Source organism: Hoplias malabaricus, chromosome 1, assembly GCF_029633855.1.
Source record: "Hoplias malabaricus isolate fHopMal1 chromosome 1, fHopMal1.hap1, whole genome shotgun sequence".
Taxonomy (NCBI): domain Eukaryota; kingdom Metazoa; phylum Chordata; class Actinopteri; order Characiformes; family Erythrinidae; genus Hoplias; species Hoplias malabaricus.
Genome location: NC_089800.1, coordinates 56,275,574 through 56,301,626, shown reverse-complemented (window position 1 = coordinate 56,301,626; position 26,053 = coordinate 56,275,574). Strand labels below are relative to the sequence as shown.

Here is a 26,053-nt window from a genome sequence, read left to right as displayed (position 1 = left end):
TAAGACCCCTGAGCCGGGGGTCCCGCAGGCCTGGAGCGGAGGCCTGAGGGCTGAGTGCTGAGGGAGCCGCTCTGCAGCACAAAATGTGGAAGGGACAGATAAGAGCTTAGCCGCTCACTGAGGCCCTCTCCCAGGAGCCTGGGGGAAATTTGCAGTTATTAAGAGGAAGATGAGAGAGATTAAATGGTCTTTGTGCTCTTGTTCACGGAGTTTCTTTTTCTTTTTTTTTTTTCATTTTCCCCCATCCTTTTTGGTTTGAGTGTATGTGAGGGATGTATAGAATTTCGGCTGAAAGTAGTTATAGCTGCTCAAGTAAAAAATTCTCTTTAACCACTGTATATAACCATGTGCATCAAAGTTACAAAATGGCTTATATATATATATATTCATTCATTCATTCATTCATTCATTCATTATCTGTAACCACTTATTCAGTTCAGGGTCAGGTTGGGTCCAGAGCCTACACAGAATCATTGGGCGCAAGGCAGGAGGGAAACCCATGCAGACACAGGGAAAACACACCACACTTCTCATAGACAGTCACCTGGGGGAAACCCACGCAGACACAGGGAGAACACACCACACTCCTCACAGACAGTCACCCAGAGGAAACCCACGCAGACACAAGGAGAACACACCACGCTCCTCACAGACAGTCACCCGGAGAAAACCCACGCAGACACAGGGAGAACACACCACACTTCTCACAGACAGTCACCCGGAGGAAATCCACGCGGACACAGGGAGAACACACCACACTCCTCACAGACAGTCACCCAGAGGAAACCCACGCAGACACAGGGAGAACACACCACACTCCTCACAGACAGTCACCCGGAGTGGGACTTGAACTCACAACCTCCAGGTCCCTGGAGCTGTGTGACTGTGACACTACCCATATATGTAATGCTGGAGGCTGAAGCACAAGTGGGTGTGGTGAGTAGGCAGGGCAACAGTCAATCATTTTCGACTGCAGCCAATCAGATTCTAGACTTTCGTGGTCAATCACATTTTATTAAGCCAATCAACAGTAGGAGTTACTTGTCAATCATTTTCCACTGCAGCCACTCCTCTTAACAGATCTTTCAAAAGGCAGCGGAAACTGCGATGCTTTTGGTTCAAACTTGTGCGATTGAAACTACAGAGCAATGGTGAAGCAGGGTCTGTACATGTATTTTATAAAATGCTATATTAACACTTAAACAAACTACTGTGCTATTTTAATTTGTCCTGCCTAAGGTGAAAACTAAACATGGAGAAGCTGCTATAATGCTCTTAAATGAAACCAGCTGACTTAGAAAATTAGAACATTAGAAAAGCCCAGACTTTAGACACTTTAAAATCAAGACTGAAAACTTTCCTGTTTGAGCAGCTGCAGCTCAGTTTAAAATACTCTTCACTTTTAATTCTGATTGGCATTTTAGTGTTTTTTCCCTTTATTTTATCATTTTAATTGTTTGAATCATTTTAATAATGTATTTTCTTTTATTGCACTATTTTAGTCCTGTAGGAAAATGAAATCTGCATCTCCATAAAGTTGGTCAGCAGCAGGAAGCATGAAGTGCTCTAAACCTTGGACCTCAGTGGACCATCACCAGCAGATGACATGACGCCCCAAACCATCACTGACTGTGGAAATTTTACACTGGACCTCAAGTAACGTGGATTCTGTGCCTCTCCTCTCTTCCTCCAGACTCCGGAACCTTCATTTCCAAAGGAAATGAAAAATTTACTTTTATCAGAGACATAACTGTGTACCACTCAGCAGCAGTCCAGTCCTTTATGGAAGCGAGGCGCTTCTGATGCTGTCTCTTGTTCAAGAGTGGCTCGACACAAGGAATGCAACGCTGAAACCCATGTCTTACATACGTCTGTGTGGTGGTGGTTCTTGAAGCAGTGGCTCCAGCTGCAGTCCAGTCTTTGTGAATCTCTCCCACATTTTTGAATGGGTTTTGTTTCACAGTCCTCTCCAGGGTGCAGTCATCCCTATTGCTGTTACACTTTTTACTACCACATCTTTTCCTTCCCTTCGCCTCTCTATTAATGAGCTTGGACACAGAGCTCTGTGAACAGCCAGCCTCTTTAGCAATGGCCTTTTGTGTCTTGCTCTGCTTCCTCAGACATGTTCTCAGCACTTCTATGGGGTGTGTGGGGGGTGGATGTTAGTGGCTATGCTTGGGGCTACACCCTATTTTGCTGAAGTCAGGGGGGATGTTTGGTGCCATAGTTATTTTGGTGCTTCATGATGATCTCTCATTATTAAAAGAAACATGAAAAAAGTTTTACATTCAAGCTCTTACTCTTGAAGCAGAACTACTGAAAAAATGTGTATTCTTCTTTCAATGTAAATTATTTACTTAGGCAATAACAATTGTAGTACATTGTAAAATAGTTCAGTCAGTTCAAAGAAATAAAATATGTGATAACAAGCAATTAAACTACTTTGACTTCAACCACTTTACAGCATAAACCAGGAAAGACTCTACAGCTGTTTAGTGTTAGCACATCTGGAGTGTACGTTGGTCCACTGATGAGCTTTTTGTTTCTGCCTCTCCTCTGATGAAATTTTCTCCATCATTTATGTATATTTTATATTTATGGAAGTAAATTTAGCTTCTAATCCACCAATTTTGTAAACAGGAATTGAAAGCGAGCATGTAAAAATATTAGCTACACCGGATTAAATTGGCATGTCAGAATTGTTTTACTAGAAATAAGTATATGTTTGCAAATATAAATTAAGTTTTGATTAAAACTCATAGCTTCTTCCAATTTGCTGGAAAGAGACAAATATTTTATAGTATATTTTAAATTTTCAATGTGCTAATTTCAGGTCACAGATATTATAATTGTTCAGAACAAACCAATCATTGATATGTAAACAAATTCATTTGGAGTGATGTGCTGGTTTGAACCGAGTCAGGTGTCAAAACCCAAAAACAGGCATTTTATTTACTTTTCAAAATAACTAGTGAACAACTTCTTGTTTATACCATGTTTGTGTTGTTGATAATAGTAAAATAGTAGTAAATCTGTATAAAAAATGTTCATTCATTGTCAGTAACTTGCTTATCCAATTCAGAGTTGCGGTGGGTCTGGAGCCGATACACACTAACATGTTGAGTCACACCTATGGACACTTTTTTGAGTAGCCAATCCACCTACCAACACATGCTAACATGGCATGTGATTCTGAGAGCTATAGTTTTGTGAGACATCTCTAAAGGTCTTTTTCCTGTCACCAGTGAACAGTTCCAACTTAGCATGTTTGTCTGGTCAAACTATAGATCAAACTATTTTGTAAGATTTTAGTAGTTTAAGTATGCTGACATCTGGGTAAACACTGAGAAATTCATATTACATGTTGAAACTGACTTTGACAGCCAAAAAAAATCATTATATTTATATAATTTATATCATGTATATTATTTATATAATTACATTTAAGTTTGCTTAAAAATGAGCAAATTCAATTATTGGGCTGTAGTCATTTTATGAGCATTAGCTCCAATTATATTTTTTTTCAGGAAAGAAATCTTAAGGAGATCATAATATTAGACACAGCTCTGCTAACGAAGACAAGGCGGAAGTGACGTCCAGCGCGCTGGGCGGAAGTCCCTCCCATGTTGGAGCAGTGAAAACAAACAGCAGGTTGAGCAGCTGGTGAGTGAGAGAGAGCTTTAATAGTTTTAGCCACTTTAACAACACCTTTACATTTAAAAGACACGATACAGTCTAAGAGAAAAGCTTCAGTGTTTAAAAAACCCGCCTCTGTGCGCTTGACTGTATTCATTAGCAGCTTAATGCAGGAGAAGATGTGATATGTCGTTTATAACATCCGTATTATTACGTGTAATACCAATGCAGTGGTTCAACTGTAACAAATTTTAACGCTCAGTCTTTTGTGTGTAGCCTGTTAATTACATGTGGTTTGAGGGTCTCCGTCTTCTGCTGCAAAGACTTGCGCCTTTTCCGTGCTACCTTTTCTTCAAAGGCACTGCTAACGTTCATTCAGATACATGTTATAAGCGGCGTGTTAGAATTGTAGCTAAATGCTCTCGTGAACAGCACCGTGTAACATCATTTCTCTGAAGGGAGGCTGTGTTATGTAATCCTCGCGCGTGTCCGCATTGTTTTGATCTGTCATTGAGGGTCCGTGACGTCATCATCACACGTCAGTGCCTGTGCAGTGCGAGTGTGTTTTACGTGAAAACAACCAAACAGTTTATTTCCAAAAAATGCAGATAATTCAACATGATCAAGCAGCACTTGCCTCAGATTTGTGGAGCGTTTCACCAATATTCTTATTTGCATTAGCATTATCTGTACATGGCACATTTATTTTAATATCCAAAGTTAGGTTTTCCCATGTCAAGAACTGCATGGGTAATAACTCTACATAATCAGCAACTATAACTTAAGCTTGTGCACTGCTTGTAGAAGTTTTAGACCAGTAAGAAACAAACTACGTTTCAGTCTCGAACCAGAATATTACTGCCAAATCAACAAGTCTGGACCTTAAACTGTATATTTAAAAATGAATTTTAAATGTAAGTCACATTATATGATAGAAACATTTGGTAATTTCCAAAATTTTTCATCCCTGGATCTGGAACTAGCTTGAATCCTAGCATACAGTACTGCATTTGAAATTTTTTTTTACTAAGGCTGAAAAATACATACCTGTTAATCATATTACAGGAGGAGCCTACTGATATCACAAATTGCCACATGCAAACAAGCCAATTAGCAAATGATAAATGTCATTATGGTGTTGTTTGAGTGTGTGTGTATATATAAATATATATATATATCTGTACCAACACACATGCAGAATGAGAGCTGCTAAAACCAGAAAATAATGTGAGGAGCAGAAGGAATATTTATTAAGTGACTGTAATAAAGCGCAGGCTAATCAAGAAGTACTGATTTTAATAGTATGCTTGCTGGCTTGAAATTCCTTGTACTTACATGTTTCTTCGGCTGTCCAAATAAAAACACGTATCTCCATTTTATAGATTTTTATTTTACTGCATCATTTAAACAAAGCAGCTGTCCTTCACATTATGTGAAATCTGAGGATGAATGGACCAACTGAAATGCTCCAAAATTACTTTTGGAGATCTTTTGACTTCCATTGCTTCTCCTTTAAAGTTACTATTTTTGGAGATAATTTTTTAACAGCAATATTTTACTGAAATTAGTGTTGAAGGGTTTTTGTAGTTTTGACATTAATTACATTTTTTCAGTGCCATAACATCATTTTTTTTATAAGCATTCCTAGCTGGCGATATACAGCACTTTAATCACATTGTAGTATTTAAATTGTTCTTTGTTCTTTTTAGAGACTGGACAGAAAATGTAAAAAAAAGTTTACATTTTTATGTGTCGTATAGCCTTGGATTTTACTTTACATTCTCTTTGAGGCTCTCTCTATATAAGTAGCTTTGCCTTTACACCTCACAGCTATGTTTTGCTTGGTATAGTTGCTGAAATGGAGGAGCTGGTGCAGGACCTGGTGTCGGCTTTGGAGCAGACATCGGAGCAGGCTAAGCTGGATGAGCTGTGGGAGGAAATGGTGCTCAGCCCTCTGCAGCATAGGCGGCAGGTCCGCAGACGGAGGGGCCGCAAACGACGCTGTGATTTCTCCCTGCAGGGTCCGGGGCACAGTCGCTGCATCAGCGAGGCGTCGGAATCTAGCCTGGATGAGGCCTTCGTCCGGAACCACAGACAGAGTGCCACGGCCACTGTGGCCATCGCAACTGCGGCAGTTGTTCCTGCTAACTACAGCGATTCAGATGACACAGTGATAGCGACGCGTTGGCCATCAGCGTCAGTGTCTTTCAGGGCCAGACAGCACTCATGGCCTGAGTCTGACTCTTTCACTGAGAATACGCCCGGTAGGCCTTTGCGCAGACGTCGCAAGGTCAAACGAATGACCTCAGAAGTGACCATGAGCCTTCAACAGAAACTCAGAGTGTCCGGGATGAATCGAAGTGAACAAATGCACCATCACCATTATCATCATCATCATCATCATCATAATCAGAGGTCATATAAAAAGCAAAGGCTGGGCCGATTGAAGAAGCGACCTGGGGCCTGGTCGGGGCAGGACGGAGGCTCTGTCTCTGGGGTAGGAGACCTGTCTGTGGATTGCTGGAAGGACAAGATCCTCCGGCAGGCAAAGGAGCAGAGGGAAGCCTCGGATGAGAACATGTCAGAATGGTATTTCTGCCTTCATTCTCTAATCAAATCAGCTGCAGGAACTTTTATTCCACTATATAAATACACTGAAGGTTAATGTAAAGTCTGGTCCCTATATACAATACATATAGGTCTAGAGGGTATTATTAGCGATCAGTGCTGGAACTCTCAGGTTAGGATTAAATCAATTTCAAATCTCAAAATGATTATTGCTACATTTAAAAAGTTATGAATTTATCTAATTCAAATGTGTACAATGGTTACATATGAATGAAGCATGCTATATTAATGCAAATACAGTCATTAATTTAATTTATGTTTGGCAAAATAGTTGCTGATGTAATATACAGCACTGTGCAAAAGTTTTAGGCACCAGAGACTGAGATTTAAAAAGCTATTTATCTGAGCAGTAAGTGTTTATTTGCTCAAAACAAACAACAAATAACAGGCAACGTTACAATAAAACCCAGTCACATTATTCCAGTGTGATCCTCTGTGTGTGAATGTGTTTATCTTTGTCCAAATCTCTCCTCGTGGAGTCCGTATTATTTGAGGTTATCATCCAGTACCTAGTTTTAGTCGTTAATAAATAATGATTTTAAATAATGCGTGCTGTGGATTTAACAAATTCATACAAATCAAGAAGAATCTGAACAAAACAATGTTCTTCAAACTCACTCTCACCTACTACTTTATAGGGAAAAAAATCTTTATTTCTTATATGTTTTATATTATAATTCTTTAGTATTTACTCTTATTATATATAACTTTATACAAACCCCACACTTACTGAGAAGGCATTAGTTTAAATATATATCATTATCTTAGATGACTAAGACTTTACTGTACATTACTGTATACTGCACATTACTGTATATTTTTGGTGTACACATTTGACTCAAGTAAATTCAGACCTCACTTTCATATGCTGTAGATTACTGTAATTTAAGTCTCCTATTTATTTGGATTAAAAAAGTTGTAAAAATAATCATATTATTTTTGCACATTACAAGAGTGCACCTTTTACAAATCTGAATTTACTTCGTTCCTTGTTCCTTTAAGTGGCTAAGCTGATAATATAAACCTGACAGGCCATAAAAGTGAAGACATTTAAAACGATCTACTAGCTGACCTAAATCTCTTTGGCAGTATTCAATGTGGCCTCATTGTACCATGATTCATATTGGCACTAATTCATCTATTGAATTGGTATTAAAAATGTATGCTATAAGGCAGTATGGTCTTTTGAGTTGCTATGGTGATCAGCAGATAGGATTGAGTGTTGCTTGTTGCCTTTAGGCTACAATTAGGTTATGATGTCTCTTTTCCAGAATTACAAATAAGAAGTTTGGTGCTGTATTGATCTCTGGGAAATGAAGTTCAATAGAATTCCAGTTAATTAAAGTTAGCCGAGTCTCCCGCCTCCCAGCAGTGGTGCAGCAGCACTCCCTCTGCCACAGATTATGTGTATCACACAAATGTCTGAAAAGTGACATTGACTCTGTGAATTACCTCTGTGTCAATGGAGGCCTGCAATTTACTTAACTCATGCTATCTGAAATTTCAGTGATGGATACGGTGCAGTCTGTCATTAGAGGAGAGATGCTCAATACGTATTCTATGGTTGAGTTAATTAATTTATGAAGACCTGTATCTGTTTGGAAAGAATTTTTGCTCTGTGTGGAACATGGCACCGCATCTGTTTTAGGTCTAGTCAGCGCTTCTGTCCTTCTTCTTCCTCCTACTATCCCATACACCAGCCCCCAGCCTTGTCCCCAATCCTTCCTCAGCTCCATGATGATATAATTATCTGTGGGTTGGTTTAAAGGAGAGGAATGAGGCGCCTGCTGTGGCAGCCAATAATGGGGCGACAGCCAGCTTTACATCTTCTGCTTTAATTTGTGCTGACCTCGTGTGGCCTCTTGACGGTGCTTGTTTTCTTATTTTATGGAAAAATCAATATCTCTCCTGACGGAAAACAGCTCCAGAGAAGAAATAAATGGGAACACAGTGTTGCCCTGTCAATCATTTCTCACTTACACTTGTGCCCCACGTGCCTGATGGCTGTGTGCTGGGATTGGATGAGAGCGTTGGAGAGTTTGCTGAGCAGTTTGGAGAGGTTAGCATTTAAAGTTCAATCATGCTAAAAGAAAGGCACTAAAGACTCCAGAACTGAACTCCAAATCTCAAATAGAAGAGGACAGGACTGATGTTTTGAAAGTCATAGGAATGAGGTTAAGCAGAATAGTGATTTCATTCTGAAATGCTGGTAACAGCTTTCCCCTTAGGGTCATGCCACACACACAAACACACACACGCACCACACACACACACACACACACACACACACACACACACACACACACACACTGTGAGCCCAGATGTTACATGCGGCGTATGTGAGGTACGCCCCGTCTCCCCTCTCGGCCCTCGCTTGCAGACCGTGTCCAGACTTTCCTTAAGCCAATCCAAGTGTGTGTGAAGCAGCTGTTGGCATCTCCAGCTGGGCTGCCCATCCTTGATTAGACCTGCGCTGGGCCTGATGGATGGCACACCACCTGGAGCTCAGTCTGGCCTGGCTGGGAGGCCTCACCTGTGGGTACAAACACGGAATAGGGCTGGGGCTCAGGCCATCAATGACCTTGGCCCTCGGTAGAATAACCAGCTGACCATGAATTAGCTTTTTTTTTAACTAGCAGTGAATGATCTGTGGGTTTTATTTTGTGATTTTTCCAACTAATAATATGAATTCCAGGAATATTATGATTGCTAGGAATTCTAGTTTTGTACATATTGAGATTCAGGCTTGTTTTAGGCCAAAAGAAATAACATCTCCACTGTTTTCAATGGAAATTTGCATGGTGCGAATAATGTTAAAGCTTGCCATGTTTGGGTCAGTAGTTGAGGAATTCTTCAGGCTTTTTTTTTCTTCTTTCTGTGGATTAAAAAAAAAATTATATATATATATATATATATATATATATATATATATATATATATATATATTGATCAGGACTGTATAGTCATAGTAAATTCAGCAAAGGATCCCAGACAATATCTTCTCTGGCCAGTACATAGCTGTTTTACAGGCTCCTTGAGTAGTTTGCTTTCTTTTGATTTTTCTTTTCTTCTTCTTTAGATCTGCTTCCACTTGTCATTACTTTAGTAATTTTGATTTGGCAAAGTAGTCGAGGAGTTTGGGATTGTATCCTGTCTTGCCCAAGTTCGTTTCCATAAATCCCTGAGACTAATCCAATTACCCAAGCTGAGGGAGACTGGAAGACCCGTTTAATCAAACGCTTATGGAAGAGGGCATAGTCTTGGAATGGGGCTTCTTGTTATCAGCTAGACACTCCCCTGGTTTTTTGTCAGCCTTCTTTGTTCTGGAGTATGGAATAAGCCAGCTCTCAATGACTCTTGGTTGCACAGTAATCTCACCCCAAACTGGCCTACTAGGCCTACTAGTCTCAGGAGGGTGGGATTATATCCTAATGATTATGCCCTGTCTTGGATGAGTGTTTTGGGCTCACCTCCCCAGAATGTATGCAGACAATGGGAAAGAGAGGAAGATATTAGCTCATCCAAAGTGTGTCTTTCGGGAGGTCTCTGCATGTGTGCAGGAATTTTGAATTGCTTAGCCATGGTTGTTTACGATGAATCGAATGCCGGTGTGAATGTGTTTTAACATTTATTATTCATCTTTGTATATCTCACTGTGGGGTTTTACTTAACGCAAGGCAAGACAGAGACAGATAAACTTGCTTCAAAGTTCTCCCACTGAAGGTCATGTTAGAGGGGGAAGGGAGACTTCTACAAGCTGAAAGAAAAATGTTAGTGTCAATAATGCATGGCATTAATTACGTACTACTTAATGGAAACAGTTTCTTATTGGCAGCAAGCCTCTCAAGGCAACATCACATTACACCTTTAATATTGTTTAATAGTTAATGTGCCGTCCTAATTAATTGTTTATATTGCACCTATCATTCTTCAAATTCAACACAGCTTCTCTTCTCCCTTGACATTCAAGTACATCAACAGAGATCGGATTTCACTTAGATTTCTGAAGATACTCTTGTGCTTAAGTGTGCTTGTATCTGATATAGTTTGATTTCATTGATTATTGTTCAGATCTGGAACGTGCACATATACAAGAGAGCATGTAATCAGTTGTGGACCCTTGTTGCATTGTTGCAATGACTAAACCTTAAATTGCTTTTATCTGTCACATGCAATATATGACCCAAAGTTTGTAAATACTTACTCATCTAGTAGTTCTTCAGAAATGCAGGCTATTAATGGATAGTTTGTATCCCTTTGCTCTAGTAACAGTTTCTACTTTTCTGGGAAAGCATTAGAGTAGGTTTTGGAATGTTTCTTTGTGATTTTAATACCAGTTGGCCATAAAAGCATTAAAGGAACACTAGGCAATTGTTGGTTTTTATGCTCCTGGGCTCCCCTAAAGTGGTGGAGTGCAATTAATTCTTAGAGCACTGTCTTGAAATCAAGGGGAGGGGTGTCTGGTTGCCTGCCCTCCTCCTGAAGTTGCATAGTACAGTTTCTGCAGTGCTGAGCCCAGAGTAGCAACAACTGAAACTCTGTTCTCCCTATTACAGGTCAGTGAGGCATCACAATGATTTTGTGGCTGTAATTTTAAGGTAAAATTACTACCTAGTTTTCCTTTAATGAAGTCACTGCTAATGACTAATATGTAGTTTTGGATTACATATCCAATTCTAACAAAGGTGTTGAATGGAATTCCATTGCTACAGAGAGTTCCACTACTCTTCATCCCAATCTCAGGACTGGCGTTGGGCATAGGGAACTTTTTGTGATTTTGTGTAGCTGCTCCTGTGGGTCTTTTCTGTGGTGGTAATAAAAGCTAGTACAGAAACTCAAGTTTCCAGTCTCTAACTAAGGGTGGAGACTTGTGAGTAATGTGTACCAGTATTTTGAAATCATTTCACATATTTGTTTGTTTGTTTTTTCATAGTAGATCATTTTATAACAAACATAAAACTGACTTTCTGCTGACACTGATAATATAATGCAATATGATCACTATGTATGATGCATTATGTTAAATGAAATTAAATAGCGACATGGCTATAAAATGCAGTGATAAATTGCATTGTAAAGTTTGTATCTATCTATAGCCATGCTTATGAATGCGTAATAATGTGCCATGCGCTGTTGATTATTTACTTTTGCAAACATCTTAGCAATGTTAGGTTCTTTAGCAATTAAATGTTTTATCTACAACCTCTGATTCAAGCCAAGAACCATTTACGAAATATTTATTTGTGCATGTTCAGTTCCAAAACCACAGTCTGTTGCCAGTCTGAGGAGCTATAAATGGACAGTTATGATTAAGTAAAATGGCCCCTGTAATTTCTTAAGTGTTTCTGGGTGTGAGCACACTAGTATGGTTGCTGGCAGATGTAGAGAGGGAGAAGGCATAAGGCAGAGTCGTCCGTGCTACTGTTTTACAGGGCGATTAATGTTCATTTATGAATCTTACTTTGCCAGGAGGAGCGGTCGCCGTCTTCCTTCTGCTGACACATAAGGGCCCCTGTAATGCTCCAGATGCACAGCCTCACTTCCAGAGGCCAGCAGACAGCTGAGGAGAATGTGTGTGTGTGTGTGTGTGTGTGTGGCTGTGCATATGTGTGTATTTATCCAGGAGTGCTGGGTTAAGCCAGCCTCAATCCCTTGAGACTGTGACCACTTCTCGCATCTGTTTCCAGGGGGTGCGAGGGTGCGGCAGCACAGAGGCCATCTGCCGAGAGTGATGCATGGTGGGCCGGCAGACTGGGCCGCACACCGCCCAATATGGCGAAATCCTGCATCAGCGAGTGTCTGACCCCACCAACCTCTCTCCTCATGGTCAAGGTTAACTCTGATCACCACAAGGCAAACTGCAGAGCAGACAGGACTGTCAGTCCCCATTGCTGCACACCAGGGGAACGCCCACCACTGCGCTTCATCTCCATGAGCCGACCACATAGATGTAGCTTGATTTTCTATACATCAGGTTGTATAGTATGTTTTTGGTTGTCAAGCAATAGAAGATGAGATGAAGCATGCTGTTTGCAGTAGCACATATCCTTAAATGGGTGTTATTGCTTTTACACAGCAGATTAAAAATAAAAGATAAAAGCTCAGCCCAGAGGCCTCAGGAATAGAACACTTTTCGGCCGGTCGAGTTGGAACAGCAAAAAATATAATTAAAAAAATATAATATAAAAAAATATATATAATTGACTATTTTTGACTAAATATTTAACTGGCCTTCTACTGTTTCCACTCACTTTGCACTCTTTAAAGTGCCAGGGTCATTCCAAGGCCCTGTTCTAATTGGCACTTGTTGTAGAGTGAAGAGTTTCTCATTTTGTTATTCAAACACAGGTAGTGCAGCTATTTGTGTGGTCTGTGATGCTGATGTGCAGGCGCTGGAAGTCTGGAAGAATGAGGCCTGTTTGAGCACTGCTAGAATTGTATGTCAGGTGTTTTCTTATCTACAATAGTGGGGCGAAGTAGAACATGTTTAGGAACCACTGGTTTAGTGTGTTTTAAGGCTTCTTTATACTTGTAGTTTGGTTTCCTTGGTTCGGACCATGCAAGAAAATCTATAATAGGTTTAGTGTTTACACTGACAAATTAAACAAAATAATTATGAATAAATTCATCGTCATGGTTTGTTTCTTTTGCAGTTTGTTTAGTCCTGAGTGTGGTTTGTTTAAATGCATTTTGTTTGTATTCTCCTCACACTAGAAACTCACCAGAGTTCATTTAGAAACGAACTGAAACCCACCTGCTTAGGGGTCTCAGTCTGCTTGTTTGATTAAAAAAGGAAGCGTTCCCAAATACTCAGTAACAAAAATTGTATAAACTTTCATCTTAATTGAACCAAAGCTGACCAGTGTAAACACACCCTGAGTCCGTTGCAATTAAAACACTTTTTTCCCCACCATAATTACTATTACAATTAATAATTGTTGCAGTCCTGTTTCTTTTTAATGTGACTTAACTGTGGTTTAAAATACACATTCACATATGAATCCCTGTGGCTACTGTGAATCCATTATCTTTTCTATGTCTCTTTTAGATTTATTTAACTGTAACATGCATTGTGTGGGCACTCTAGCTATAATCATTCCATCAGGCCTTGCCACAGCCCGGTGCTGCCACACCAGTGCTTAGTACAAGAAGCCTGAGGTGAGACTGAATCTGTTTCCAAACTCAGGGGCAGTGGGTGGGGATGAGGATCAGTGATGTGAGCTGGTGCTCCAGGCCAGAGCAGCTTTTAGAGCAGATGCTGTCCAGTTGTTGAAGTTGAAGCCTGAGGTTCATTCTCTTCCTGCTGAAGGAGCAGACGGGGAAGAGTGGGAGGAGAAATCTGGTGCATTCCTGTCATCCTCAGAAAAGGCTGGGCAGATTAGATTGGAGCTGACAGGGGGGGGGATATTCAATTAGATTGGGCATGTCACTCACGAGCTTCGATCCGCATCTGTACCTGCCCCTCCCTGACGTCTTTGTGTTTGTAATCTGGAGAGCAGACGTGAGCGCAGAAAGACCTTGTGTGTTTGCTTTGGTATAAATTCACTTGACCCACGTCTCTGCATATTTTCATAATTCTTATGCATATGTGATGTCAAAAGTCAGATGTTTTTTTTTTCTCTATGTATTGTATGTATGTATATGATCAATTGTTTCCAAGTGATAGCAGCACATTACTGAAACTAGATAATGTATTAATCCTGGAATTTTACATTTAGATCATAAAGTACAGACTCTAAAATGCAGTCTTTTCTGTTTCATTGCAGTGAAACAAGCAGTGTCTGCAGCAGTGACCCTGGGCTTTTCACAAATGATGAAGGAAGACAAGGTAGGTTGTATGTTGTATGTGCTTAAAAAATCTTGTATATATTATGTCTTGAATAGGAATAATAAAAACCATTTAAAAAATCCTTTACAGTTTACTCTACCATTTTCTTTTATAACTCAAGACATAAAAATGCAGCAGAAAATATTGCAGAGTTAGTAAGAGACCCAGAGCATGTACTATCATGTTGGGAAATTATTAACTGTTTTATTTGTATTTATGACATTAAAAATACTTGGTTTGCTGGATTACATTACCAGGAAATGAGATGCCTTTAAAGGGGAAAATGAAAATGAATAACATGTAATACACAGTCAAATTTGAAAAACAAGTGATCTGTGAAAGTAAATGCAAAAAATGCAAATTAAAAAATGTAATCACATCACAGAACCAGCTTTTTAATTCTGTGCATTTCTTGGGAAAAATGAATACAAATAATGCTGCCAGAATGTTTAGGCTACAGGAAGAGTTTTGAATGAGGGAAAAGGCATGCATTCTTAAGTGTATTTGTTTTGTATTGGGATGTATATTGGTTTCACTGTAAGCCTTGATTGAGTGGATGTACAGTAGCTACTTTTTAAATAATGTTATCCTTTATTCTCCTTTACACATATTATTGATCATGAAAAAACTGCATTCTAGTAACCTTGCATAACAAACCATTCTTAACCAATGCAAAAATAACAGAAAAGGGATATAGTGAAGGCTTGGTTGGTGTGGGTGGCAGTTGCCGGGTGCCCATGCGGCTCTAATGAGAGGTTGTCATGTAGCGCTAATGAGCGCTGAAGGCTTTGCTAATCTCATTAGCCGTGGTGGTGCTAGGCATCCTCTGATTTAACAGTTGTCACTACACCTTGACTGTGAGAGGCATGGCCTTGCTGTGTGGGTGACTGACAGATCCACTGAGAGCATAGCATCTGGGACCTATGTGTGTGTGTATGTATGTATGTATGTGTGTGTGGGGTGGGGCCCTCTGTTGCAGTTCCGGGTAGTGCTGTGAAAGCCCTCAGTTGACCCAGAAGCCACACTGAGATTGCACTTCACTTAACACCATTTGACACAAAGGGCACATTCATGAGTAATTGAAATGTTGCATTGCCAGTTATGATCCTCTTGTCTCTTGAAATTATTCCTTGGCCAGAAACACTGATTCACTAATTCAGCTGCACTGTGGAGACACAAATGCGGTGGAACAATACCATCAGTGTTATTAAGAAGACGATGTAAATCACAGAAAGTTAACATTGATTAACATCGCCAGACTGAATATTTCTGTTTTGTTCAAATGACTGATTATTAATTTTTTATCTGAAGCTCATGTGCTGTGCGCTTTATGAACATGTGTATCATACTATTACTAGCACTTTTTATTAGATACAGTTTTAATGTAAATAATACTATTACTCATTAACAGGGCAGACATGCATTTTGTGTTCTGAAACAAAAATTGGTTAATTGTTAAGCTTGAATATTGACAAATAATCTTTATCATGTTCAGAATAATAAGGATACATTGTAAACAAATTCACCACATGTAAGCATTGCTAAGCCTTCCTGATGCTAATGCAATTACCATATACATTTATTTAGCTGTTTATGTTTAAAGACATGTTTAAGTTTCTTTAAATGATTATGATTGCCCCAGTGCTGTTAATCGGCTGTTATATATATGATGTGAATCCTAAAGGTGCTGGCTGCTTTGTATAATATGTCATATATAATAATGCCTAAGCATTTTTGCATTTTTGCTCACATCAGAATTACAGTGTGTGTGTGTGTGTATGTGTGTGTGTGTGTAAAACCAGTATATACAGATGATTTAATACATTGAGCAAAAATTATAATCTTTTCAATCTTGGCTGATTCTGATTGTGAGACATTATCCCATGTGATTTACCACATTGACCCTTCAGACTTATGTAAGGAAGATTTAAATTAAGGACATTTATGAAGTAAGCGAAAATAGAAAAAAGGATTTAGATTTCTAGGGACCTTCACAAGTGGCAATAGCAATGCAAAACAGTAGGAATTATGGAAAGGAATATTTTTCACATCTTGTTGGCAGACTTTTTTTTTTCTTAATGTAGCTTATTCAACATTATGAGCATACACTCATTGCTTGAGTTTGATCTTGTCTTTGCAGGGGATGATGAACAAAGTGACTGGTTCTTTGAAGGCGAGTGTGTATCAGGGATGAGTGTCCAGGGCTTGCGGTCCAGCAGGGAGTCAGAAACCGCCCCTAGGCCTGCTGGGCTGGACACCAGGAGAGAAAAGAATCACTCAGCTACTTTTCTCCAACCTGCTCGCCCCAATCAAAGAGGTACAGCTAGCTTCTCTGACCTAACTGTGGTGGAATAATTAACACATTCAAAGTAATAAACAAGGAATTGTTAGTAATTGCATAATGAAAATATAATTAAAACCATCATTGATAGCAATTGATATCTGGTTTGGGCAGTAAGGCCACAAGAGTCAGTTTTCATGAAGTTTCAGAATTTGACAATTTCATTTTTTGGAACAATAAAAATGCTCCAAAATGATTTACAATAAAACATTTTTACATTGATTTTCAGTGAATTATCCAACAACTGGATCAACTTATTCTCTTTCTCTCTCTCGCTCATATTTTAGCATTATGCCTGTGTTATTGCAGGTTATCATGCCCGTGTGAACCGTTTGCCAGGTGTAGCTGCACACTGCATTAGGAGAGGCAGGAGGAGGTTTCCTGGCAAGGTACAAGACTGTTCTGGCATATTCTAAGCATGTTATAGGACCTGTAGTACATGCCAGTTTTACACAGAACTAATAGGTTCCATTCTGGCCCATTACACAGAGCACTGATTTACTCTTTGTTGTGCAGGACAATATGCCTAATTTTGTGGACAAAATGAGGAGCTGCCCACAGGGATCATATCAGAAAGAGTAAGAGTTTACCCTTTTCCTTTTTGTTACATTTGATCTGAAATCAGATGAGAATATTCATTTTAATCAGCAGAGAGTGCCTTTTTAATGAATGGTGGAATAAATGAGAGAATAAATCATTTCAGGTTTTGGTTGCCTTCCTTTGGAAAACGAGACAGAAGTCAGGTAAGGCTTATTAAATTCATTTAATTAGACTCGTCTGTTTTTTTTGGCCTTCATAACATTTGCATACTTAATTTGTCTCCAGCTGAAGCCTCTGTGTCCGTTGCCCATGTATCCTATTGGCATGGTTCCAGAGAGCTCTCATCCACGCTACTCATCATCCACATGCAAAAGCAGGTGAGTGCTTGCCGGTGACTATAAAATACATTTCAAAACAGTCATAACAGAAACTGTGGAAACTGTGGAGAGTTTCACAATAAACCATGTATTTTGAAGAATTATTTGTCATTAGTAGAAGAAGTGCACTGACTTTTATTAGCGCTTTTGTCTTGTCACAGTAAAATAACTAAGCTTTACTTTCTGTGTCTCTGTTTATATCCACTAAACACTCTTCTAAATTATCATTGAGGCAAGTGGCAAGGTGAAACCCTAATGTATTTATGCCAATCACTTCAGAAAAACCTCCCTTCACTGTAGGCGGGATTGAGCTGGTTATAGAATATATCAAAAAGATCTTTGTGTCTCTTGGGTGCGTGGAAAACAGCGCTGGACAGATTTTGCTGTCAAAGCTCAATATATTGATGGAGCAGTTTTTAGTTAACTCCTCCAAATCAACCGTGCATAGAACAACAGGGGGGTGGGAGGTGGGGGTGGGAGAGTTAACCGATTTGACCTGCATGAAAGTTTTCATCAGGGTCAGTGTGGTTTGATGTGTATAAAAATCACTATGGTGGACAACTCCCTCAGGAGTGCAGTTCAAACCATGACCTTCTGATCTGTAAGGCTTGATATACATGACAGAGCGTCTGATGTGACAATATACTGGATGTTTTCTTTATGGTCACCATACTTTTAAGCAAAGATAAGGGTTACATCATTGTCCTAAAGTGGACACATTGCAGCAGGATGCACTCGGTTCTATTAAGGTGTAGTAAAATATGTCCATCTTCCGTATTCCGTATTTTAACTTTTAAGATCATGTCACTACCCCAGTCAAACAGTTCAAATAGCAGCAGGAAGTCCTTCTGTGTTTATTTATTAATTTATTTGGACTGCCTGTCATGGCATGTCAAAGGCGAGGCAGGCTTAGAGGCAAATAGCCGCTCTCGGGGATGTGTGCGTACTTATTGAGAGTTTAATTGCCCCAAGAATGTTCGACTTCACTGCATTGTGCCTTTGGTGCCTATTTACAGTGCATTCTTAATTCTCTCCCTCACTCTCTCCCTCTCCCTCTGTCTCTCCGCTCTCCTGGGCCACTCTAAAAAGCTCTCCCTCTTTCCTTGATGAGGGGCAGAAACACGACGCCAATGAAGCGGCCGCACTTCTTAGCGCTCTCTTTCATACTCATTGCCTTTCTTCTCCACCTGAAAGGTTTCTTCAGATTGGAGTTTGAAGCATGTTGAATACTAATTTCTATCTATTAAAAGGCCCTGGTATCATTGCCATGCTCTCATTTGAATGCTGTACTCAGGGGAGGCCTCTTAATTCCTTTATAGAAGAATTCAAGACCCCTTTTACTTCAAAAAGTATAAATCATACTCCCAAATGAACGAGGGAGAGAGGGGATTCGCGCATGGTGCCTCTGATGTGTTCCGTCGCTTAGTGGCAGTCGGGTTGAGCTCCCAAAGCTGCTCAAATCCGGCCTCTGGGGGGAAGACATGTCTGTCCTCCTGACCCAGGCCTCCAGCAAAGCTCCCAGTTGCAACAATGAGACGCTCAACATATACATATGTGAAATGCATATAACTCGGAGAGATGGAAGTCCCTCTTCCTGCCACGGCAGAAACAACATTTCTTTTATTTTTGTCATGACTTTTGCTTATAATAAATGTTTAAAACAATCGGCGTATTTTTATGGGATGGAGGGGGTATAGCGCATATCATAGCATATTTTGATGTATTATAATGAATAACAATATTACCAGCATATAACAGATGTGAGAGTGGCTGCACTTTCTAGAAAGATCTGTTTGTTTGCTGCAAATGCAGTACACATTGCAGTGAATCCAATAAAGTTTATGTTGTGTAAACCAGACAAGCTTTCCAACCGAAATACAGAAATATATATGAGAAATGAAAGAGTGGTTCTAAGACTGAGAAATGTTTAATTATGTATGACAAGAAATACCCACGGTATAATTTATAATCATTTCTTTCCAAGACTATGATAGTGTATTTTTAAATCCACTATGAATGGTTCATATTAACAGGGGGGAAGTAAACTAATCCCACCATGTGTACGCCTATACTCTTGCTGTGAGTTGGTTATTAATTTCAAAACAAAGAGGATATCTAGTGCACAAATTTGAATTCTGTGATTTTGGTATAAAAAAAAATCCTGATATGAAAAAGTAGATTTGATGATACAGGAAAATTCTTCATGGAGGATCTTGAAGATTATTTGTCTGATGACGGAAAATTCATAAGAAAAATCTATTATTTTATCCAGTGTTAGATCCTGTTCAATACTGTCTTATGTTTATTCACGTAAACGAAATGATAATGTGACTTTATATATATATATATGTTATGTCATAATTTCAACCACCCATACTGTCTGAATACAGTATTCTGACCCCTGACAATTGCATCTAAATTGAGCCGGATATTTCTATATTTTTTCCCAATCAGCGTGCTTGTGTCATATACAGTAGAGTGTGTGTTATTAGCTCTCTACAGATTGTTTTTTATGGCTGTGATCCTGTGGGAGCAGGCGTCAGGCGGTGACAGATCGCCCTCTAATACCTCACACTCTGTTGCCATGTTAAAATGCATAACCGTGTCCCACCTGCTTCTGCTGCACGCAAGTTTTCTCGATCGACTTTATTTATTTCTAAATGACATTCGCCGGCTTCAGATAAATCATAGTCCTCCAGCACTCCTCTCTCCTGCTTTTCATTTTAATTGTGAGATCTCGATGTCAGCAGTTAGTATATTGGTGTGAGTGGCCTATTGATTATTGATTTGCTAGCATTGATTGCAATCCCAGGGGACCCTAATCCTTTTTGATTCATTTGAATACCTCTATTCATCTTAAGATCCTCCTCACACCTGGAGTGCCCTGGAGCCTAATGAAAATAGATGGAGGTCCGGCAGCTAGCCGCAGCTCTCACGCCTTTTTGATTTATTATTTTTAATTGATATATCTGCTGTGGAGGTGTGGGCATGGGAATGATGATTGACCCTTGTGTCAGTGTGTTTTTACGCTGTGCCTAAGGGACTAGCCAATGCTAAATGTTGGAGGTGTCTTTTCATGACTCAGTTGACCTTTTTAACATACGTTTTTTTGGTTTGTCCTCTAGTTTTTGGTTGTCAGTCAAAGTTTTGTTTTTTTCTAAGTATTGATCTATGTTGTCTTTGAGAAATTTACAGAAAAAAACGTTTATCAACCATTTAATAACTCCTGTCCTCCTGATACATTTACCCCATCAATAAAAGCGCTCTTTCTCACACTAAAAGCTTTTAATAAGGACATGAGACATGTTTATCAGCTAGACTGGGTTAATGCAGAATCCATTCATTTAGTTATACATTTTTATACAGGTGTTTTTCCATAAACCACTTTACTGAAACCTGCTTGAAAAGTAGCTGTAAACTGTTATTGTGTCTAAGAGTAAATGGAGAGAGCAGCCATGTTTATCCCCTGAACCTGTGACAAGGCATTGTCAGAGACAGTCAAAACAGTGGAAAATTAGAGTTTAGAAACTGTGTATTGTGAATTGTGTAGAAAATGTAGTGATATATAAAACCCAGAGCATTAAGTACAAACTATTCCTTTTATTTTATTCACTATTCATCTATTTATTTTATCTACTTGTCAAACAGAAAACAGAAAACAAGACAGAGGTTTCAGCAACTAAAAATAATGTATTCCTTATTCCGGTTTACTCACCATTCCCCCTTCTAAGCTGCGTAGTCTTGGAGATCGAGCCTTCTCCAGACATGCCCCCCGCCTCTGGAACTCCCTTCCTCCAGAAATTCAACAGTCAACATCTCTATCACTATTTAAATCCAAACTTAAAACACACCTGTTTGCGGCTGCATTTAATCCCTCTGTTTCTGATTAGCCCTTTTTTTTTTTTTTTTTTTTTTTTTTTTTTTTTTTTTTTAACCTTGTTCCTGTTTTGTATCATCGTATGTTATGTAGTGTTATGGATGTGATTGTCTTTTTGTGTTCATCTGATTGTAACAGCGTCTTTGGGTTACTGAAAAGCGCTTTAAAAATTCCATTTATTATTATTATTATTATTATTATTCGTGTGTCCAAATTTATTACAGCTTCCATTTTTAAGAGATATTTGTTGCTTTTCTCATTCATGACACTGAGGTCTGGACACTGTAGAGGTCCAGTAGATGATTTGGAATCAAGAGTGGAATTTTTCTGCTATCTCTTGAAGATGAAAGTATTGAGATGACTCATTCATTCATTGTCTGTAACCGCTTATCTGATTCAGGGCCACGGTGGGTCTGGGGCCTCCCCAGAATTTGAGTTTTTAAATTTTCAATTTGGTAAATTCCTGTTTTTTTCCACTTTTTAGTTTTTTATTTCTTTTTAAAAGTATGTAATTGCATTATTTTATGTCTAATATTCTTAGAAATATATTGCAGCAAATTAACATAATAAAATTCATAATGCCTGCTGGAATGGAAATTAGGGAGTGTTTACCTACTGCAAAACTCTGAAACATCTTTAAATTTTATTTTTATATCATATTTTAACGACTTAATATAAATTTATTTCCGTAACCTTTTTTTAGAAGTTGAAAATACTAAAGCGGAAATTGAAACAATACATAAAGAAACCGTATCTAACTGAGCGTCAGAGAGATGCAGACAGACAGGGAGTTCTAGTGAAGGAGGGAGAGAGTCGGAGGGCCATAGCCCTGTGCATTAGACACAAGCGCATCTGGGTATTACTTTTAATACCGGCCTGGGCAGCAGCGAGTGAAATAATGTGGTGTTTAAGCGCCCATTGATTTTGGAATTAAAAAGTTAGTTTGCAAAGATTTACTGTGGGGAGTTCAATGGCTGAGCTCTTTATCAGTGCAGCAAATGGCTGGTTATACGCTGTCCGACAGAGCTACGATTGAGGGATCGATAGACGCGTGATTTACTAACTGGGCTACAGCTAATCAATAAGTATAAAAGTAAATGAAATATGCATTACGGGGATTTTATTAGAGAGGGGTAGCAGGCAGAGAATACTGGTCAAGCCATTTATTTTTATACCTATTGATTATACAACATAGAGACTTCGCTCAAACCTCCCTTCCCCAGGTAGTGCACCAGTATCATGTGATTTATGGCTTTTGAGGTCAGGGAATGCGAAGGCAGTTAAAAGGTGGCTGCAGCGGGGCCCTATCTACACACGTGTGAGGTGAGAGGTTCATGTGGCTGCCAGAAATGACCTACACGCTGGCAGGTATCAGGTTTCTGCTGCTCTTGTTTTACACACAAGTCTGGATACTCCAAAACGACCTCTGCTGTATTTATTGTCATTGTTGTAAAACACAAAATCTCTGAAACAATAACTTTATAAGAGCAAAACAATAATGCACTTTAATGCATGTTATGCAGTAGGAATTTCTGCTATAAATGCAATACTGAGGTTTGTGATGGCAGAACAGGTATATTTATCTCACACACAGAGCACCTGGATGGTGTAATTTGATAATGGGTCCTGAGTGTTAGTGTCTTCGAAGAAATAAGCTTGAAAAGTTTTCACCTTACCATTCAGAAAAATATCCAGTTACACTTTGTATATAGGCTCAGGTCAAATACTGTGCCTTGAGCTAAAAACCTGTAAAATAGCCCACACGATTGCTCTTTTCTTATGGATGTGTCTAACATGTGAAGCAGTCATGCCTGCTGTCAATACAACCCTGCATCAAGAAAAGGAAAATTCAGTAATTAAATGTTCAGCCAAAATATTGAAATTACCTCCTTGTTTCTACCCTTGCTGTCCATTTTATCAGCTCCTTTAACCATCCTTTATAGTCTTACAGTTACAGACTGTAGTCCATCTGTTGTTCTACATTAATTGTGAGACTACTTTGACTGCTCACTGGATGCTTTTGGCCTCCATAATTTGGCGTTTCTTCTGAAACTATTCTCCGTCCAGCAGTGACACTGAGGGGTTTAAAAACTCCAGCAGCACTGCTGTGTCTGATCCATTTGCTGTGTTTGATCCACAACTCACATTAACACACCACCATCACATCAAATAGTACCTGCTCTGAGGTGGTCCTGTGGGCCTGGCTAACAGGGTGAAATGTGGCTAACAAAATGTGACGAGTAACATATGGAGTAAAGTCTTTAACTGTAGAAGTACATATGTGGAGCTGATAAAATGGAAAATGAGTATAGAAATATATTAATATTTTGGCTAACTGTGTATATTTAATTCATCTTTTTTGAAAAGGTTGTGTGGAATGCTGAATGTTATTTTATCACAAAAAGGGCTTTAATTTTGAATATGGCGTTATTTTCATTTTGCCTCATGAATGAATGAACATAGGACAGCACTGTGGAGCAGCAGGTAGTGTCGCAGTCACACAGCTCCAGGGACCTGGAGGTTGTGGGTTCGAGTCCCGCTCCGGGTGACTGTCTGTGAGGAGTGTGGTGTGTTCTCCCTGTGTCTGCATGGGTTTCCTCCGGGTGACTGTCTGTGAGGAGTGTGGTGTGTTCTCCCTGTGTCTGCGTGGGTTTCCTCCGGGTGACTGTCTGTGAGGAGTGTGGTGTGTTCTCCCTGTGTCTACATGGCTTTCCTCCGGGTGATTGTCTGTGAGGAGTGTGGTGTGTTCTCTCTGTGTCTGCGTGGGTTTCCTCCGGGTGACTGTCTGTGTGGAGTGTGGTGTGTTCTCTCTGTGTCTGCGTGGGTTTCCTCCGGGTGCTCCGGTTTCCTCTCACAGTCTAAAAACACAAGTTGATAGGTGCATCTGTGACTCAAAAGTGTCCCTAGGTGTGAGCATGTGTATGAATGTGTGTGTCGCCCTGTGAAGGACTGCCCCCCCCCAGGGTGTGTTCCCGCTTTGCGCGGGATGAATGAATGAATGAACAAATTTGTTTAAAGATGAGTTCTGTTCCTTTTTTAACACTTTCAGAGTTCCTTTTTGTCTATATCACACAGCCCTAATATAACACTATTTTACACTTTTCTAAATAATTTTAGAGCATGTTTATTGGTCCATTCTTAAAATGTTGATACATAATAAATTACAGCTGTTCATGTTTTCTGCCTTGGAGGTGTAAAAATATCAGTGAGAATGTAACAATGTACCAAGTATTTTTCATGAATGGTTTTTCTTCCTTTTACCGAATCAGATGTTGTGTGTACACACATACACACACTTACATCAGCTCTTGAAGCATCAATCCCTTCCCCCTCCACAGTTGAGAGGACCTTGACCTTAACTTTACATCCCAGTAATCAGGGTTCCCTGTGCGAGGGGCTTCTGACATATGACACAGGGGGTCTGCAGCCAGGGTAATTTGTTTATCTGTACCCAGCAGCGACAGAGACACACGGCCCCCACACCTCCTTTTCCTCCACTGATATTTCTGTTAAAACTCCTACACTACATCTTACTGATTTCTGCCTTTAACTGCTGCATTTCTTGCAGATATCTGTGGTCCCTAAACCGTATTCCTTTCGGTCCCACTATCTACAGTATTTTCTGAATGGATGATTTCACTTACTCACAGGAAAAAAAAAATACAGTTCAAGGCAACTCTCAGAGGATGTTATATTTGTTTTTACACATGTTGCATTTTTTACATTTTGAAATCACCTATGGGCAGTTAATTCAAAACATTCATATTATTCAAATAATTTATAGAATCAAAGACAGATATTGTGTACGTTTCATAAAATTTGATGTTTTGATGTTTTTCTCCAGTAGACAGTCTAATGCACAAACGGGGCTGTTATGTGCAGGAGACATCAAGAGGAGGAGGAAAACCACAGCTGTTCCCTCCACTGCTTCAGGTAAATTATACTGCAATTATACTGCGATACTATTAGGCATAGTATTTAAAAAAAAATTGTGAAATTGAGCCAGAATTTCAGTCACTAACACATTATATACTATGATAAAATGCTTAATATTTTTGGATATTGTTTTTTTAAAAAAGACTTAATTAATTCAGTGAAAATTTTAAGTTTTACCTGTTCTTTTCAATTTCTCACAGATAAAGTGTTTATTGTGTGACAGGGCTTTTGCTTTTACCTTTAGGATTTATTAAAACAATGTAAAATGTTTTTTTAATGTTCTGATGAGTGGGGTTTTCTTATATCATAATCTAAAAACCTTTGGGTTGTTTGTCATCAATAGTTGGTGGAGTTGGTGGAGTTGGTGGAGGTGTTGAATTTTGGAAGGCTTCCTGCGTTTAACTGTTATAGGATGGTGCTACATGTTCCTTTAATAATTACTGCCCTGTCTTAAAACTTCTTATTAAACTCAAATTTTGCGCTTTCTGAGATAAACCTTTAATTTTTTTCTTTTTGAAAATACAACTGCTGCTTATTAAAGGAAGCACAGGATTAAAACCTGTTAATGATATTTGTACACCTGTAAGGAAGAGCTTACCTGATTCAGATTAATTTTACTGGTCACTTATTGTAAAATGTTTGACTTCTACTGATTCAATGCAAGTCTGGTTTTTCTACCGGTTAAACTGATGAATTACACAGATGATCCTGGCATATGGTGGCAGTTTTTGGTTATTGTTATTGGTGTGCCACAAGGCTATATGTTAGGACATGTGTGGTGTATATATTTTTAAGAGGGTGTTAGATATACAGTGAAAATTACAGTATTCATGTGCTTCTGCTGTGAAGCAGGCAATTAAAATCTGCAGAATTGTTTTTGTCGTCCTGCT

General features: G+C 39.2%; 1 protein-coding gene across 2 annotated transcripts in view; it reads left to right on the top strand.

The window, feature by feature from the left end:
* Window positions 1–3,590: 3,590 nt before the first annotated feature.
* LOC136693877 (G patch domain-containing protein 2-like) overlaps window positions 3,591–26,053 on the top strand; it is a 32,293-nt gene continuing 9,830 nt past the window's right edge. The window contains exons 1-9 of one of the 2 annotated variants that reach the window (XM_066667112.1): window positions 3,591–3,663; window positions 5,487–6,225; window positions 14,031–14,092; window positions 16,233–16,409; window positions 16,743–16,822; window positions 16,950–17,011; window positions 17,137–17,176; window positions 17,259–17,350; window positions 25,075–25,160. In XM_066667112.1, the coding sequence (XP_066523209.1) occupies window positions 5,495–6,225; window positions 14,031–14,092; window positions 16,233–16,409; window positions 16,743–16,822; window positions 16,950–17,011; window positions 17,137–17,176; window positions 17,259–17,350; window positions 25,075–25,160 (1,330 nt within the window). In that variant the 5' untranslated portion in view covers window positions 3,591–3,663; window positions 5,487–5,494. Of the gene's footprint in view, window positions 3,664–5,486; window positions 6,226–14,030; window positions 14,093–16,232; window positions 16,410–16,742; window positions 16,823–16,949; window positions 17,012–17,136; window positions 17,177–17,258; window positions 17,351–25,071; window positions 25,161–26,053 lie in introns of both variants that reach the window. The other variant, XM_066667103.1, reaches the window with a different exon arrangement.